The sequence below is a fragment of the Myotis davidii genome, unplaced genomic scaffold (assembly GCF_000327345.1).
Source record: "Myotis davidii unplaced genomic scaffold, ASM32734v1 scaffold1755, whole genome shotgun sequence".
In the NCBI taxonomy this organism is placed as follows: Eukaryota; Metazoa; Chordata; class Mammalia; order Chiroptera; family Vespertilionidae; genus Myotis; species Myotis davidii.
The window spans coordinates 16,535-35,619 of record NW_006286225.1 but is presented as its reverse complement, the minus strand read 5'-3'; the positions used below and the strand labels follow the sequence as shown (position 1 = coordinate 35,619).

Here is a 19,085-nt window from a genome sequence, read left to right as displayed (position 1 = left end):
AGCCGGGCGAGGGGCGCGGGCCGCCGGAGGAGTTCCCCGGGAGGGGCGATGGCCCTGGAACACCATTCCCGGGACGGGCGCTGGGAGGAAGAAGCGCACCTCTCCTCCACTCCCACCAACTCAACTCGAAAGGTTTTCAAAACTGTGAACTCAGAAATATTTATTCTGACGACGATTATGAAAACTAATTCTGACAGCTTGTTTAAAGTGGGCTCTTTCTTATTGCGCGCTCGGTTCAGAGGTAGAGGGTTAACCCAGCCAGTAGAGAACTCTGAAACGGCCGTGCTAAGGGTCGTGGCTACTTACAGTTCAGTTCAAAGCTGCGGTGTCCTCTCCCGGTGCGCTGGTGCTGCCCGCGCTGCAAACCACTTGGCGATAGACCGGTGAACGCGGTCGGGGCTCCGATCCTAGCAGGGTGTCCTGTGACCTGTGTGACCTCTGTCAAACTTCCTCTCTGTGCAGAGTAGGAATGACAGCCTGCTGCGCAGGAGCGAGCAAATGACATTAAATAAGTGTGATCTGCTTTTGTTGTTTTTGTTTGTGAGACTGTCCTTTAAGGTACATGCAAAAACGACCGATGATTGCGGCCATTCGAAGCCCTGGATCCTGTAAAATCAAGGGTCTGCGATCATTACAAGTAATTGGCCAGCGCTGCAGCGGGCTGGCTGGAGAGAGGCCTGGGGGACCCAAGGAAGAACAGAACTAGGGCCCTCTTCTTCCGAGAAGTGCTAGGCCCGCGGTTCTCAACCTGTGGGTCGCGACCCCTTTGGGGGTCGAACGACCCTTTCACAGGGGTCGCCTAAGACCATCGGAAAACACATATATAATTACATATTGTTTTTGTGATTAATCACTATGCTTTAATTATGTTCAATTTGTAACCATGAAAATACATCCTGCATTTCAGATATTTACATTACGATTCATAACAGTAGCAAAATTACAGTTATGAAGTAGCAACGAAAATAATTTTATAGCTGGCGGTCACCACAACATGAAGAACTGTATTAAAGGGTCACGGCATTAGGAAGGTTGAGAACCACTGTGCTAGGCAGTCCGTCATACCGAGGCCCCTGATACCAACCCTGGGGAGTTTCTGAATGATTTTGGAGGCCGGTTAGCCCCACTGTACAAGCAAAATAGATTCCTCCTTCCCTGGTCGTCCCTTTCCCTTTTCCAATCACCACTCCATTCTGTTAGTTTTCCGTCCTATATAGTTAGGGTCCAGTGAAAACCTAATGATTTCTGACATGAGCAGAACAAATTCTGTGAAAGAAGGTGTTTAGCCATGAAGTGACTGGAGAATTTTACCGAAGTCTGAAGGGCAAGGTGGAAATACATTATAGCAAGGGAAGGTGAAGTCTGTAGTTTCCAGCTCTCATTCATAACAACGGTTTTCTTTGGATTTTAACTCTTAGCATAAACTAACAGCTGAGCACGAACCGATAAGAAATTCACATCACATACTGGTTTACTTAGCGTAGGCAATGTTAAAACTTCAGATGACCTATTGGCAATAATGAAAATACTTTCTAAAGAGATGCCTGTCAACTGAATAATATAGGTATTTAAATAGCCTGTAGACTACCTTTAATGTGTGGGGGTTTTGGTGGGTTTTTTGCATGCAAAATCACCAAAATAAAAATAATATATTCAGTTTTCATTTCTAAGGGTCCATAGAACCAAGGTCAGAAACCCAGTCTTTTGCTATGTTGCTAACATTTATACTGCAGACATTCCCAAATAACAAAAAATGTTGGTGACTTTTTATGCTCAAAAGAGTGGATTAAAGGGTTAGAATAACCTTTAGCGCTATTTATCTGTCATATAAATTAGGTTAGAAGCGGGGAGAGAGAAAGCAAGCACTAACTGGGGCTATGGTGTAAGACAGTCTACGTACTTTCAAATTCTGATTTTCTCTCTTACTAGCTGTGTAGCCTTGATCAAATGTCTTCATTTTTCTGTGCCCCAGTTTCCTCACCTATAAAAATGAGAACAATAATAACCCCTATTTCATATCATTGTTGGGAGGGTTAAATGAGATAATATTTGTAATATCTGCCAGTTCCTGACTCAAAATAAGCCTTAAAAAAACAAAAAAAGTTTGGTGGAGTTTTTTTCCCTGGTAGAACAAAATTTCCCAAAGGGAAATTAGTTATTGGTTCATGTAACTAGAGCAATGGGAATTGACCTGTGTGCCTTTAAATAGCATTGTCCAATTGTGGCAAATTTAATGCAACAATAGGAGATGTGAGCCGTGTCGCGAATGCGGAATGAAGATAAAAGGTTCCAGGCTGATATGAAATTTTTTTTTAAAAAGTATGTCACCCAGGTTGTGTTTTCCCTTTTCTTGATGTAATTGTAATTTTCCACTTATCATGACCTTCATTGAGAAGGAAAAACACTGAGCAGCCCTAGCAGACCAGAATGTTCCCTTTCATTATTTCTAGGCCGTCCTGCAAAATCTTCTTTGCTGCGGACCCCATCAAAATAGTGCGAGCCCAGCGGCAGTACATGTTTGACGAGAAAGGGGAACAGTACCTGGACTGCATCAACAACGTCGCCCATGGTAACTGCCCTGCCTGGTTGTGTCTGGAGGGTACCTTCATGGAGTAAGGCAGACGTGGCACCATTAATATTTGCCCCAGGAATTCCAGAAGCTGTAGTTCCTTTGCTGAACGGGGGCCGGTAGTCCCAGCAGAGAAAAGTTGCAGCAACACGTGGAACAGAAAGGAGCTCGACTTCTGCTTTGTTTTCTTGCTTCAGCATCCCCCTCACTTGCCAGGCATTTAGTGCTGTAACTTCTTTCTTTGGCTTCTGTCTCCTACATTTTAGTGGGACACTGTCACCCAGAAGTGGTCAAAGCTGCCATGAAGCAGATGGAACTGCTAAATACCAATTCTCGATTCCTCCACGACAACATTGTGGAGTACGCCAAGCGCCTCTGCGCGACCCTGCCGGAGAAGCTCTCCGTGTGCTATTTCACCAACTCAGGGTATGTCTCTAGGCTTCCCACCATCCCACTCCCAGCCATCTCTCTGTTTGCTCTCTCGCACAACCCTTTTCGTGGTGGAGCACAGATATTTCAGGCTTTGCCGACATTCTTGCCGTTTACTGAATGACCATACACTGGGGACCCGACCAGTCTGGTTCCTGTCCTTTCCTCCATGAGCCTATTGTACATACGACACCAGACAGCCTGTTCCGAGGCCCCTGAGCACAGCCTATAACAACAGTCCGATGGATCATGAGCATGCCACTCGACTTTTTATTGCCATGGCTTTCCTGGTGAAAGATGGGAAGGCATCTGTTTAAGTATCCCAAAAGGGTTGATACTTAGGCCATCCGTTGCAAAAAATATTCAGGTCTGGTGCTCATGTGAGAAAATCTAACTAGGCAAATGACACTCATCTCTTCCAGCAGTAGAGTAGGTAGCTAAAGAACCCACGGGCTTAGTCCCTTCAAAGCATGAATGAGGAAATTTATCAAAGAAAGAACTCTACTGAACAAGATATTACTTTTGTAAGATTTTTTAAAATCCTCATGGGATAAATATGTTTATTGATTTTGGAGAGAGAGGGAGAGAAAAAAAAAATCAGTGTGAGAGAGAAACATCGATCGGTTGCTTTCCATACACAACCCACCCAGGGACCACACCTGCAACCTTTTCGGTGTACAGGTATGTGCTCCCACCAACTGAGCTACCTAGCCAGGGCTTTCGTAAGATTTGTGATTGCTTTGTTTTCTTAAGCACAAGAACATAGTTCCACAACACAAACTCAATGGAAAGGAAGAAAAAATTAAGGTGAATAGATACATTCTAACTTTCAAATTCTGTAAATTCTAATTATTACATATCTATTCTGGAATATTGTGCAGACATTAAAAGTGTGTTTTGAGCTAGCCAATGTTATTCAGTGTTTAGAGCATCAGCCCACAGACTGACGAGTCTTGGGTTTGATTTTGGTCAATGGCATGTAACTGGGTTGCAGGCTGGATCCCTGGCCCGCATCGGGTGAGTATGCAAGGCAACCAGTTGATGTGTCTCTCTCACATTGATGTTTCTCTCTCTCTGCCTCTCCCCTCCCTTCCACTCTCTCTAAAAAAATCAATGGGGAAAAAATATTCTTGGGTGAGGATTAACACACAAAAAAAGTATGTTTTGAAATTACATGCTTAATGACATGTGAAAAGCTCATAATGCAATGTTATATTGGGAGGAAACGTGTATATTCAGCATAAATTTATATTTTTAAATGATTTATATGTGTTAAAATTAGCTATTAGAAATTCTGTACATGTTTCATTATATGATTCCATAATTCATTTTTCTCTTCTCAACGAGATATTTTAGTAGCAAATTTTAAACCAGAAGATCATTCTTCTTTCTTTGTAAATAAATAAGATATTTAACCCTGAGCAGGGTGTCTCAGTTGAGCATCATCCTGTGCCCCAAAAGGTTGCTAGTTTGATTCCTGGTCAGGGCACATGCCCAGGTTTTGGGTTCAATCACCAGTTGGATACATGCAGGAGACAACCAATCAATGTTTCTCTATCACATTGATGCGTGTCTCTCTCTCTCTCTCTCTCTCTCTCTCTCTCTCTCTCTCAAATCAATAAAACATTTAAAAAAAACACTGGATAAAAAGGAATTAAGATAGGTTGTTATAAAGCATTCTTGCTTTTAAAAACTAATCATAATTGACTTTTACTGACAAATAATCCTACCGTCAGAGAGGGATTAGCCCCAGAGAACACTGTCCTCAAAGAAGGCTGTTCCCACCCTAGCCAGTTTGGCTCAATGGATGGAGTGTTGGCCTGTGGACCGAAAGGTCCCAGGTTTGATTCCTGTCAAGGGGACATGCCTAGTTTGTGGGATTGATCCCCAGTAGGGGTCGCGCAAGAGGCAGCCAATCAATGATTCTGTATCATCATTGATGTTTCTATCTCTCTCTCCCCCTATCCCTTTCTCTCTGAAATAAATAAAAAATATATTTTTTTAAAAAAAGAAGAAAAAGAAGGTTGTCCCCAAAGACTGGAGGCGACAGAGCCTGGGATAGTAAACAGAATAATCTTGAAGTTAAACAGGCTTCAGTCTGAAACCTGACTCTACTTCTTATTAGCTGTGAGAACTCATTCTGGTCACTTACACTCTCTGAGGCTGTTTCCTCATTTATAAAAAGGAGATGACAATACTAGCCTGTTAGAATAATTATGAGAATAAATACAAGCAAAACACACATCATGATGTCTGGCATAGACAGCATTGCACAAGTGATTATATTCTTACCCTGTGTCTGAGTAGTATAGTTAGACTCTCTGAACCAGGTTGAAAAATTATGATCTTCATCTTATAGATAAGAAATTAATTAAATAGTGGGCCTGTACAACAGACTTTAGTGGCCAAGAATAATGGACCCCCACACTCCCATGCCTCCCTGGGAGATCAGGCTTCTGAATGTCCGCAAAGTTAATCACCTACTGATGTGGCTGAACTCCACTAACCTGTGAAATGGGCAGCATATCCCTCATTTATACTGCTTCTTCTGTGTCTCATTCTTTATTGAAGACACCTGGGGAACTTTATTAGAAGGATATTGTTGGATGGGCAAGATCAAAGGTGAAGGAGAGGAGTTCAACTTATTTCTTAATACATTTCTGAATACAATGTTCCCTACCCCTTATTCAAGATTTCTCTTTCTCCGGTTTCAGTTACCCATGGCCAATCGTGGTCTGAAAATATGGGCCATTCTGAGTAACATGATGAAATCTCGTGCCATCTGGCTCTGTCCTGCCTGGGACCTGACTCATTCTTTTTTCCAGTGTATCCACAGTGTACGAATCCCCCGCCCACTAGTCACTTAATGCCCCCTCAGTGATCCCCCACACTGTCACAGTGTCAAGGAGCACTGATTTTACTGAATAATGGCCCCAAAGCACAAAGAGTGGTCCTGACAGTTCGGATATGCAAAGAGAAGCTGAAAAGTGCTTCCTTTGAGTTAAAACATGAGTTCCAGTAGAGGAGAGAGAGAGATCACATTCACAGAACTTTCACTACAGTATATTGTTATAATTGTTATATTTGATTGTTAGCTATTGTTATTAATCTCTTACTGTGCCTAACTTAGAAATTAAACTCTCATAGATATGTGTATATAGGAGGAATATTGTATATATGGGATTTGGTACTATCCATGGTTTTGTACATCTGCTGGGAGTCTTGGAACGCATGCCCCTCAGATAAGGAAAACTACTGCAATTAGAATCTTACAACTTTTTAATTCAAATTTTGAAATATTTTTAAAAAGAGTTTACTTGACATTGTTCCCTCTATGTTGTCTTATAGATCTGAAGCCAATGACTTAGCCTTACGCCTGGCTCGGCAGTTCAGGGGCCACCAAGATGTGATCACTCTTGACCAGTAAGTCTTGGACGCAAGATTTCTAAGCAAGAAGCTCCTTCAGAGACAAAACCGTATTGACCCTGTCCATACAAATACCATAACACATGTAGAGGAGGCTGGGTGTGTGGCACAGTGGTTTTTACTTGTATTAGGGTATCAAGGCCAGTCCAGGCCTACAGGAGACTTATTTCCTTCTAAGTACCTACAAACTGGAGGCTCTATTGGGTGCTGTGCTTATGGTCTCATGGGCTTGCATGAATCTGGGCTTACTTTTCACACATTAACTATTTATTGGGCCACTTCATGTATAAGTCTTTTTCAAAATAAAAATACAATTAGTTTCTTAGAAGTCCAAGCATTCACTTCACTGTTGTGATTATGCACTGTAGTTAATTTAAAAGATAATCATTTAGAGCAAATTCTAAAGAAAACAAGGAGCCAAGTAAAAGTTAATGACTATTAATGATCACTATTTAATTTTACCTCCCAAATGTAAATGTATTACATTTTAAACAAGTAATCCAACAGCTTCAACCTTTACTAAGGAGATTTTTTTTCTTCTTTTAAATTGTTTCTTACCTCTCCACCCCCCACTTCGACACAGAGGGTTGAATTGCACATGCATCTTATTTCTTGCCCTCTGTAGGCCTCTCCCATTCTATGTGTTGTTGGTGTACTGGTTTTTCTATTGTTGCTGTAACAGATGACCACTTAGTGGCTTAAGTAACACAAATATATTCTCTTACAGCTCAGTATGACAGAGTCCAAATGGTTCCCACAGGGCGAAAATCAAGGTGTCAGCAGGGCTGGCTTCCTCTGGAGGCTGTAGGGGAGAATCCGTTCCTTGCTTTGTGCAGCTTCTAGGGGCTGCCTGCATTCCTCGGCTCATGGTCCCTTCCTTCATCTTCAGAGCCAGCCTTTGCGTTACGGCAGCCTCTGCTTGCGTCCCCACATCACCTCCCATGTTTCTGATCACCACCCCCCTGGCTCCTTTCACTTACAAAGACTTGTGACTGCATTGGACCCTCCGGGATTATCTCTCCCTCATGATCCTTAATTCAACCACATCTGCAAAGTCCCCTTTGCCATGTAACATATTCTTCAGTTCTGAGGCATCTTGGGGGCAGGGTGGCTACTACAGTTGATTTTTTGTTCTATTTTATTCCCATTCTTCCCCACTTATAGACAACTATTCTCATACATCTAATGTATATCTTTTATTTTTGTAAAATGTATATTATTTTATGTGCTTCTGTTTTACTTTTGCAAACATTGCTATAGATCTTTCAGATTCTGACTTTTTTCCGTCAGCACTGTTTCAAGGTCCATGTTGATGGCCGTACATCTATTCTAATTCAGTGCTGTCTGATAGAAATATAATTTGAGCCACATAGGAAATTTACAATTTTCTATTAGCCATTATACCCAACATATCATTTCAACAGGTGATCATTATGAAAGACATCGAGCATTCTCTCTCTCGCTCTCTCTTGGTATTGTCTTTAAAATCCAATGTGTGTTTTACACTTACCGCACATCTCAATTCAGACTAGCAGCATTCCAAGTGCTCAGCAGCTGCATGTGGGTGTGGCTGTCATAGGGGACAGCGCAGCTAGAACTGTTGCACATTGTTCCCCCCAGAAATGGACACTGTGAATGCCCTTTACCCTCAGCTACCACAAACGGCGCTGCAGTGGGCATCCTTGTACATGTGCCCTACGGACCTTTCCAAGAATTTCTTAGGAATAAATGTGCAGAAACAGGATTGCTAGGCCATAGGGGTATATACACATTGCTGATTTACTAAATCCTGCCAGACCCACCTCCAAAAATGGTTGCAGCACTACACAATGCATGACATTTTCCATTTTTCCATATCTTCAACAAAACCTATTCTGCTTTCTAATTTTTTTCTGATGTTTGCCTGTTTAATAGGTATAAAATGACTCTGAAGTTGTTTTAATTTGCAATTTTCTAATTATGACTTTGAGTGTCTCTTTATATACTTATGCCTTTGTGAATTCTCTTCTGAAAATTACTGTTCATATTCTTTGCCCATTTTTTTTTATTGGGACCCCACCCTTTTCTTGTTGGTATGCAGTTGCTTATACGTTAAATCAGAGGATCTCAATCTTGACTGTGTTTTAAAATTACCTGGGGATTTTCTTTTTTTAATGCCAATGTCAGGCCCCATGCTGGACCGATGAAAGAGAATCTTTAGAGGCAGATTCTAGAAAACACTATTGTTTTAAAATTCCCCAAGTGATCCTAATATATGGCAAAATTAATTTTGGGAATTAATCTAAGACATTAGTTTGAGACATTTCAGATACGTTTTTTCCTATCTGTCATATGTCTTTTAACTTTGTCATTGGAATTCTTCCACAGAAATCTTTAATTTTGATCAAATAGATAAAATTTTCATCTTGGGCTTTGTGTTTTCTTAGTTTTATTAATATCTCTTTCTCAACTCCCAGGTCACAAAGATCGTCTTTTTTGTTTTAATAATTACTCCTCATATTGAATCCTCCTGGCGTCCCAGTGTGACCATTGCTGTGCGGATGTAGCTCCGAGGTCACCTTCTGTCCGAGTCGTCTCCCTGCTCTTTTCCCAAGGCCATACTAATTGTATTACCACAGCGCTGTAGCGGGGTTTAAACTGTGGTAAAGAAAGCACTCCCTCTTTGCTTAATCTTTTCATGGGCCTTTTATAATTTCTTTTGCAGATCTCTCAATTATCTCTCTGGGCAAGAAACAGAAAAGAGAATATCAGAGCCACCTGTATTTTAAGTGAAAGAAAGGAATTTCATAGCCACTCGATCACCTCTCAATCTTAGTCCTCTGTTCCTTATCAACTTGTATTTGCCTGATATATGCAACTGGACATCCTTTGGGAATCATCCCAAACAGAAACATAGCCCATTACATGATATAGTGTTCCTTTTTAAATTTACTGAAATGTAACTATCAAATACATTTAAGAAGTTGTTCATGAAGCTATAGAAAATAATATTTTTACATATGGACTATCTAAGTTAACAGATACAATGTTAAAATATTGAGTTCTTTTCTGGCTAAAGAGAAATTTTTTTATGAAGATACATATTTGGCTTTCCATGTATTTTATTACATGAATAAAAAGAATTGGACAAATTAAATGGCCAGTCCTGCCATGAAAAATTAGATCCCATCCTGTTAAATCTGGCACCAATATTGAGATTCTCCCTGGATGAGATGTAATATTATTCTTCATATGCTAGAGAAACAATCTTCTTTGAGCAATTTAGTTTACTGGGTTTTTTTTCTTTTCAGTGCTTACCATGGTCACCTAACATCTTTAATTGAGATCAGTCCATATAAATTTAGAAAGGGCAAAGATGTCAAGAAAGAATTTGTGCATGTGGTAAGTATTTTAGAATCCAAGAATGAGGATATCAGTAACTGGAAGAGTGCCTAGTGATAATCCAGCCCACCCCTTTCATTGAGATGAAAAGGAAAGTAAGATCTAGAGCAGTGAATGAGAGGATGTGGCTTAAAATCCATTGATGAGTACCACAATGGGCAAATTAGTATAGTGGCAGTGATAGCTGTTATTCACAGCTACCGGTTTATTTTTCTTGCCCTTTGGTCTTTAATTAGTTTTTCTATCACTGATGTCACCTTGAAATTCAAAGTTCAATTAAGTGTGTATGACTGTCTCAACATTAAATTTCTCTATGCTACATTATTGCCTAGATTTATTAAGTAAAATAAACCAATTAAATTGGCTTGTTTCAACAAACAGTAAATTTCATTTGGCTTAATTAAGGATCAATAGACTTTCTCGAGAGAATCATCAATACCTTCTTTCAAAATTTTAAGATCTTGAAGCAGTGCTAAGACACTTGAGTTTTCTGAATGATTTCAGTTTGCTATATAATTGGTAAATGTTAGTTTATCTTCTATCTAAAATAGTTAATACAGTTCCCATTCATTGAAATTTTACAATAATATAATGACACTGTTGATTTAAATTTTGTCCCTATGTGAATAGGTGTGCAGTCATAATTTATAAAGGTCTAGGTCTAGGAGCTAATCCAAGCTCCCGTTCACAATAAAAAGATTTCATTACTCACCGAATTCAGAAATGCTGTGAGAAAAGAACAAACGAACCTAGAGTCACTTAAATCCACATGGTCACCTTCCTAATATGCTTTTGTGGGGAAATGCCAAATTTTACAAGCTCATTTTGTGCAAGAGGCTAATCAATAGAAACTCTATTATTTGATGTCTTCAGGCACCAATTCCAGATACTTACCGAGGAAAATATAGAGAAGACCATGCAGACCCAACCAGTGCTTATGCAGATGAAGTGAAAAAAATCATTGAAGAAGCTCATAAGAATGGAAGGAAGGTGTGTATTTACAGCTTTGGAACCATGTTAACATCTTTATAAAAATGGATTTAAGTCATTGTGATACATTGGAGAGATAGAAAAGAATTAGATCTCAATTCCCTGTCTGTCCTTCTCTGGTTACATATTTCAAGAAGTGAATTATTATAGTCATGCCTCTCAGACTATTTTTATTTATCCTGGAAATGCAATCACCGTGCCTGTCCCAAAGCTGATGGCCTAGCCCTGACTTTCGTAGTGGGAGGCAGGCTGTGGTCCAAAGGGGCAGGGAAGGGGGGATGAAGGAAGGTGATGGGCCAGGGACAGATCACCCCAGTGCAGAGCAGCAGGAGGGCTAGTGCACGGTGACAGGAGGGGACAGACAGGGCGTCCCTGGAGCATCAGACCCACAAGGGAGCCTTGGCGCTTTCCTTGAACTGATTCAACTTTCCCAAAGGCACGGAGCTTGGGTAAGTCATGGCAGAAAAAGATTCTTCCAATCTGGGCCTGGCTTCTAAGACAGAACCACAATCCTCTAGAGCAGGAAAAAGACTTTCTGTTTTCTGAGTCTTCATCCTACCTTGGTTCTCTCGACTTGATATCTCAATAGTTCTATGCTTTCTCTTCTTAGTCAGTGTTATCTATTTTCTACTCCTTTCTTAGCCTCTAGAACACTTTCTCTGTAGTTCCTGTTGTGACTTGCCTAAGTCTGTTGAGTTAAGCCTGTTCAGGACAAGGACTAGAAATATAACACAGTAACCTCTGTGTGGCCTCAAGTCATACTCCCATTTCATTAGGTACAAATTCCAGTCTCAGGCAGTCCCATCTCACCAGGCTGAGGAATAGGCACCACAGTAATGTAGTTAGAACCTGGGTCATTTTTAAGAGATTCGTATCAAGACTGAGCAAAGAGCATCAGTCTTATTCAATTGATCCTAAGAAAACAGTGTTTAAATTAATTATAAAGAAATGGAAAACTTCCTCTCTTCCATTTCTCCTGGTAGTTTCATTGATACCCTAGGATTTCAGAAACAAACGCTTCAGATCACTTGCTTTTTCATCATAGACATCTTTTCCTTTTAATTAAATGGCCTATTTGCCATTTGCCACAGATCCATTCCCAGCCTTTTTTTAAAAAACCTGCTCTATAAGAAGTCCTCTTTTTCAGGTGGTATGAGGAGGAACTAATGAACTTTGACCCTATTTTCTCTTTTGTAGATTGCTGCCTTTATTGCTGAATCCATGCAGAGTTGTGGCGGACAAGTAATCCCTCCAACAGGCTACTTCCAGAAAGTGGCAGAGTATGTACTTGACATGGGCATTCTTGGCCACACTGAGGGCACCATGACAATTCCATGGGGCCATACTGGTTGTGAAAATATTGAAGTACTTCCAAACCAGCTAGTCAATAGCCACTTCGGAGTGCCTGCCACCCCAGGACTCCTGGATTCCTTCAAATTCCCAAGATCCAGCAAATAAAGAGCTTACACGTGGGTGGTCGGCAGGGGGCCTCCAGGACTCTGCCTCAGCCCTTTGCCTGACATTCTTTCTGATTGGCCCGTGCCTAAGCCTTAACAGTTAGCAAAAAACTGAAGATTAATCCTGCTAAACATGACTACTTGTTCACTTCTTAATTTTCCCACTTAAAATACTGCCGTAATCTAGCCTGTTTGGCTCAGTGGATAGACCATGGGCCTGGAGTGGGTCCCAGGTTGATCCCAGTCAAGGGCAGGTACCTCCGTTGCAGGCTCCTCCCCCGCCCAGGCCCTGGTGGGAGGAGGCAACCAATCCATGTGCTTCTCTCACATGGATATTTCTCTGTCTTTCCCTCTCCCTTTTCTCTAAAAAACAACAGGTTGCAGGCTCCTCCCCCGCCCAGGCCCTGGTGGGCGCCTGCAGGAGGCAACTAATCCATGTGCTTCTCTCACACGGATATTTCTCTGCCTTTCCCTCTCTCTTCCTTTTCTCTAAAAAACAACAGAGAAATAGCCTCAGGTGAGGATTAAAAAAACAAAAAACAAAACTGGGGTAGAGTTTACTTGACCACAAACCCCAATCTAAATATAGAATAGATATAATCTGGGGATTATGTGGTTCTATTTCAAAGCCAGTGACAACATAGGTGTCATTCGGGGTTCTGAGCACTGAAATATTTTTAACAACGATTCCAGGCTACCGATTAGCAGCATTTTTTGTAACTGCTCAATAATCTGCACCTTTGTGGGCGGGGGTGGGGACTCCCGGCGACCTGAGGGCATTAGACTGTCCTTTTGCTTTTCAGATATGTACGCGCAGCAGGGGGGGTGTTTATAGCCGATGAAGTTCAGGTGGGCTTTGGACGCGTTGGGAAGCATTTCTGGAGTTTCCAAATGCATGGCGAGGACTTCGTCCCAGACATCGTCACAATGGGGAAGCCCATGGGCAACGGCCACCCGGTGGCCTGCGTGGTCACAACCAAAGAAATCGCGGAGGCCTTCTGCAGCTCGGGAATGGAGTACTTCAACACGGTACATCCTGGTGCCGGGCTTTAATGCTGAGAGGTTCAATAATGCCTGTTCTTACACTTCTTGCCTAGATAGTGAAAAATAACGCTCCGTGTTGCCAGCTAACCACCCCAGAACCCTAGCTAAACTTTGATCTAACCCGGTTTCTTTCTATCTGACATAACGCATGCATTTTTCCTTCTGAACCTTTCCCTTCCTCAAATGTTATTATTAATTATTCCATTAATAGATGGCTGCCCTGCTAAACTCAAGAGGTTATGATATTTCACTAGCAGAGGATATTATTTCTTTGTTTTGTATCATATTTTAAGTTCCAAAACATCTCTGTTTAGATAATTGAGTACTATAAATGTTATATGGCTCTTGTAGGAAATACTAAATTTTTATTTGGGAAATCTTATTTCCTTGGTTTTACCCCCAAAAGTAATAAGCTTAAGCTTGGAAAAATTACTATAGTTTATACCTTATGGGTAATAGATTTGGCATAGCTAAAGGTAAGATTCAAATCTAATGACATAAATTATTTGGAGAAAATGTCATTGCTTAGCTGTTGTCACGCAACGATTCAAGGGCAGAAATCCATATCCCCCTCACTGAACCACACTCTGAAATCCTTAATTCCCAACACATTGTCTATTTTTTGTTTGGTTGAATCAACACAAATCCTGATAGCCTTTCTGCAGCATGGAAAATATAATTTGGAATGTATTTCCCTTTAATCCTGAATGAATAGAATCATGCTATGTTCTAAATTTATGAAATGAAATCACAAGAGAATGTTATTGAAATTATATTGTTACTTGCTTATGTATGAAACACATTTCTCATGGATGAAGTAATGCCGCTAATTTAACTATTGTTTTTCTCATTTATCTTTTTTTCTGAATGAAGTATGGAGGAAATCCAGTATCTTCTGCTGTTGCTTTGGCTGTCCTGGATGTAATTGAAAATGAAGACCTTCAAGGAAATGCCACAAGAGTAGGGGGTTATCTTACTGAGTTACTGAAGAAACAGAAGGCTAAGCACACTTTGATAGGGGATGTCAGGTGTGTTTATCATGGCGCTGTTATGCAGTTATTCACTTTTCCAAATGAAATAGCTTATGTCTATCTTCTAAAATTTAAAATAAATTACATAAAATTAAATCTAGAAAACCTTGAAAACAGAAAACACAAAGCTCATTCTTAATCTAGAACCCAGATACCATTGTTCCTGCTAACTTTTGGGTATATGTCTTTTGTATTGTTTTAAAGATAAAGTCGGGGTAATTTCAGCACTGAAAAGATGAAAAGAAGGAACTTAAAGTAACTTTAAGTGATCTATTCAAAACCATTTCAAATGCTATCTGGGAAAACTTGGGATTTTGCATACATAGATATAAACATGTATCATCACTAATGCCCTGAGAAACTAAATGATCTGAAGAGGTTGTTTTTAAGCCTTTTACAAATAAGTGAGAGGGGGCAGCATTGGGTGACAAAAACGAACTTGTTTCAGAAACTGAGAGGAGGCGTGGACACAGGGTTGGTGTCTTAGATTAGTCAGAATCAGTTACAATGACCCTTAGAGGGGGTCACAGTCAACTGAAGAGTGGGGACCGTGTTAACTTGTTGCGACGACTTAGGCTTTGGTAGAGTGTGTGTCAAGTTTTCTTTTTTCACCTCCCTCAGGGGTGTTGGCCTTTTTATCGGAATCGACTTAGTGAAGGACCATCAGCGAAGGACCCCCGCCACAGCCGAAGCGCAGCACGTTATCTACAAGTAAATGCACTCCCGGCTGTTTGGTGTCTGGGTTCTGGGGTGCCCACCCTCTTGAAAGCTTCTTTCACTTCCTCCCACCCCTCCAAACAAGGAACGTTTAAGATATACAACTTATAAGTGTGGGCTTCTCGCGTGCAGAATATCATTCTTAAAGAATCTTACCGTCATTCCCTGCATCCCACTTAGGATGAAAGAAAAGCGAGTGCTTCTCAGCGCCGATGGGCCGCATAGAAACGTGCTTAAAATAAAGCCACCGATGTGCTTCTCTGAAGAAGATGCCAAGTTTCTGGTGGACCAACTCGATGGGATTCTAACAGGTGTGTTCCCGGATTTTTAAGATTCCTCCTTCCCCCCTACACGCCATGCTCTCCTCCCCTAACCCCAGCCTGGTCATACATGACTGCATCTTGTTATTCATGAAGCAAGTGAAGGAGGCAGAAATGAATGTTCACTTCATATTTATAGAACTAGGAAAAGATAGCTGAAAAATGACTGCATCACGGGCTCTTCGTTAAATCAAAAGTTTCTGTTTGCCCTCACACAACTCCAAACCTAAGCTTTTACTGCAACAGTGCAGTTTAATTTTTATCATTTATTTTCCCTTTTAAAAAAAAATGCATGTCTACATTGTGCCATGCACCGCAAATGCTGCAGTATATACTATGTCAACATTGCACTGTGAAAATATGTAAAACAGTATTAACACAAATTATACACTACAGGTTAACAAGTATTTGTTCTATGCTGAATCACTTGATTTTGTGTATTTCACTTATTGCAATATAATTTTTGAGGACTTTTGTTTGTCATTTATAATTATAGCCTATCATAGGAATTTATCTTTTTTTTACCTATATTATAGAATTAGGTTAATTTATTTTTCTCTCATGAGCATAAATTGAGATTAGAAAGTAAGCCAACAATATGAAGCCATGTTGGAAAACATAAAGCCCTGTCAAATGTTAGCGTTTTTGTTCTTGCTTTAGTTGTATTTTTAAGATTCAACTTCTCTGCTCCCTTCTCAGTCTTTCAGAGGTGAGACAAGTCTGAGAAGCCAGGACTCGATGTAGCAGAGAGGGAGATAATGTCTGGCAGCTTGAGGGTCAGCCCAAGTTCTTTGTAATAAGTCACTGCCTTTGGACCAAGAGTAAGCTGACACCCAAACCTGGCTAGCTGTCCTCACACAGGTCCCTTGAAGGGCCAGGCAATAGAAAGAGTAGAGGTCGGGGCAAGCCCATTACTGTTACTTAAAATTCATCTCAGAGCGTAAGCATTATCAATGATGAGCTGAAGAATTTCTTTTGAATAAAGTGGCTGAGGCATAGCTAACACAGGCTCACATGCCACTTGTAAATGATACTAATGAAACACTACAAAAGCTTAAAAGCAGCCATTTGCTTAGTGATTCGGTCTTTTAACAACTTATCTCTCTATTCTTAAGAGTATTCCTATAGCCCTGGCTGGTTTGGCTCAGTGGATAGAGCGTCAGCCTGTGGACTGAGGGGTCCCGGGTTCTATTGCTGCCAAGGGCATGTGCCTTGGTTGCGGGCACGTTCCCAGTGGGGAGTGTGCAGGAGGCAGCTGATCAATGTTTCTCTCTCATTGATGCTTCTGGCTCTCTATTCCTCTCCCTTCCTTTTCTGTAAAATATCAGTAAGATATATTTTTTTTTAAAAAAAAAAGTATTCCTATAGATACCAAAAGGAGTTTTTGAGATTTTTTGTGTTCTGTCTCCTCCACTGTGCCCTCCTTAATGTAGTTTTAGAAGAAGCCATTGGAACCAACCCTGAGAGTGTGACGATCTCTGAAAATACACCAGGCAGAACAAAGGTAAGAATCAGCTACTTTATTTTTTAGGGGGAAAGTGGAAAGCTTTAGGAATTTATGAAAAAGGAATGAAATTTAAAAAAAAAATTGTACAATGACCTATAGAACAACACCCACCTTTGCTAGGGTGGGCTTATTGTAGTTTTAAGTACACAACCGAATTTCAAGTGTGTGTCAGGCCGCTTGAAAGGAATAAACCACAGAACCATCCCGCTAGGATCACTCCCATAACAACTACCGAAACCTCTCAGGGGCATAAAGAGGGCCTTCGGATTTTATAGAGATGATTTCTCATCCTAAACACCTTCTTGTTTGCTCTGAAGACCGCCTGACACTGCCTCAGATTCCCACACACCACTCTGTAAAATCAGCAGAAGCATTAGCAGCGTGGCGCCAACATGCCAGAGTTTGGTCCAGAAGTGAACTAAAGTTGAAACTTCGAATGGCCTCCGGAGCCTGGGAACCGCCTGGCAGCCAGTGGCCTGGTTCTGCCTTGGATGCACTTCCAGCGGAGGGCCTTTCCATTCCCTCCCTGAGCTGCCGGGTGGGAGAAAGAGCTCCCCCGGGGCAGGAAACAGTAAGGCCAAAACCCTGAGAGGCTTTGTTGCATAATTTGTTTATAAATAAAGAACCATCAGTGCCTTGAGCCCGCCTGCACATCCAGTGGTCAGCAAAGTCCTTTTCCTCAGTGAAAAGCATTAGGCCGTTTGAATGAGAGCAAATGATTTGCTAATAAGATCTGCTTCTGCCTCTCGGTACAGCACAAACTAACTCTAGAAATCAATGATTACCGGGGGTTTGAGAGTAGCTAATCTGCCTAGGACAGAGCGCAGGTGTAAGTGCTCAGCAAGCTGAAAAGGCGATTCCGTAAGGCATTCACCAGGGGACATCCTACTTTGGAGCTAGCAAAGTTCACACACGTTTCTGAAATGTTGGCTTGGAATCCCAGATTTTATGTTGACATCCCATTTCAAATGTCTATGGAAGATACTTACCAGGGGGAGGAAGGAACAAACTGTGTTGTGCTATGTGTTCTGTTGTGTTGTGTTGTGTTGTGTTGTGTTGTGTTGTGTTGTTTTGCTATGTGCTATGTGTTGTGTTGTGTTGTGTTTTGTGTTGTGTTGTGTTGTGCTATGTGTTGTGTTGTGTTGTGTTTTGTGTTGTGTTGTGTTGTGCTATGTGCTGTGTTGTGTTGTGTTTTGTGTTGTGTTGTGTTGTGTTTGCCTGTCGGCCTGTGGGTCAGCCTTTGGGAGGCTGGGCTGGTTAGAGGTGGGTGCCACTGCACTTTGCATGCCTGTCTTGCAGAAGCCTAAGGAAGCCCACGTGGAATTGCTCAGTGAAGGGGCCCCGGAGCAGAAAGAAAATCCCAGCCAGAAGAGAAATGGGTTGTGCGCAGATAAGCAGTCACTGCTCAGCAAGAGGCTCAAGACATGAAAGATTTGTGTTTCAAAGCAAGATAAACGTCCTGAATTACAGAGAGCGAATGGAAGTGTCTTCTTAACAGCTCTCTGTACTCTCAAAAAGTAAAATTTGCATTCCATATAGATTGGTCAATAAAAAAAGGTAAATGAGTAGAAAGAATAAACCAAATGATGACCAAACCATGTCAAGATTATTAGGTCAGCCTCCGGCCTGTTGATTCCTTACTTGAACCTCCTGAATATACTTAATTTATTCCACTAAATTTAAGGTTTAAGTTGAATGTTATGTTGGCAGTTTTACTTCTGATGTTTTAATGTTTGAAATGAGAGAGCAACGTACAATAGGTTCCTTAACTTTGGAGACTTCGTGCCTTAAAATATGAATTCTGTAATGATTCCTTTGGTATATATTTATGGACTATAATTAAATAAAAGATGATGTAAACCAAACATTTTTTACTAGCAAAGTGTTTATTCTTCTTTTTGCAAAGAATATTAAGAGTTGGGGTGGTAAACTCAGTCATTTGGGGGGGAATAACATACAGCAAATGTTAAAAAGTGAATGAATAATCCAGACCTCCGGCAGGGAACTGGGACTCAGTGAATCGTGCTCCTGAGAACTCGGGTCAGGGGGGTCAGGGGACAAGGAGCACGGCAGTAACACTCTCAGGAGGCACGGGAACCGCAGCGGGAGCCAAAGCCCTGTTCAGTCAGCAGACTTTGTCTGCCCCTGTTGTGTCACCCTGGAAAGTGCCTTACCTGGCTGGTAAGAAATTAACTTTGAACCAATGTCCTTTTC

At 41.2% G+C, this 19,085-nt stretch overlaps 1 protein-coding gene across 1 annotated transcript in view; it reads left to right on the top strand.

The window, feature by feature from the left end:
• Nucleotides 1–18,821, top strand: part of ETNPPL (ethanolamine-phosphate phospho-lyase) — a 19,255-nt gene extending 434 nt beyond the window's left edge. Inside the window, exons 2-13 of the mRNA XM_006757303.2 lie at nt 2,451–2,569; nt 2,836–2,995; nt 6,347–6,421; nt 9,715–9,805; nt 10,679–10,795; nt 11,993–12,075; nt 13,056–13,281; nt 14,170–14,324; nt 14,949–15,038; nt 15,225–15,355; nt 16,798–16,868; nt 18,171–18,821. Coding sequence (XP_006757366.1) covers nt 2,451–2,569; nt 2,836–2,995; nt 6,347–6,421; nt 9,715–9,805; nt 10,679–10,795; nt 11,993–12,075; nt 13,056–13,281; nt 14,170–14,324; nt 14,949–15,038; nt 15,225–15,355; nt 16,798–16,868; nt 18,171–18,299 — 1,447 coding nt within the window. The 3' untranslated portion in view covers nt 18,300–18,821. The remainder of the gene's footprint in view (nt 1–2,450; nt 2,570–2,835; nt 2,996–6,346; nt 6,422–9,714; nt 9,806–10,678; nt 10,796–11,992; nt 12,076–13,055; nt 13,282–14,169; nt 14,325–14,948; nt 15,039–15,224; nt 15,356–16,797; nt 16,869–18,170) is intronic.
• Nucleotides 18,822–19,085: the final 264 nt, after the last annotated feature.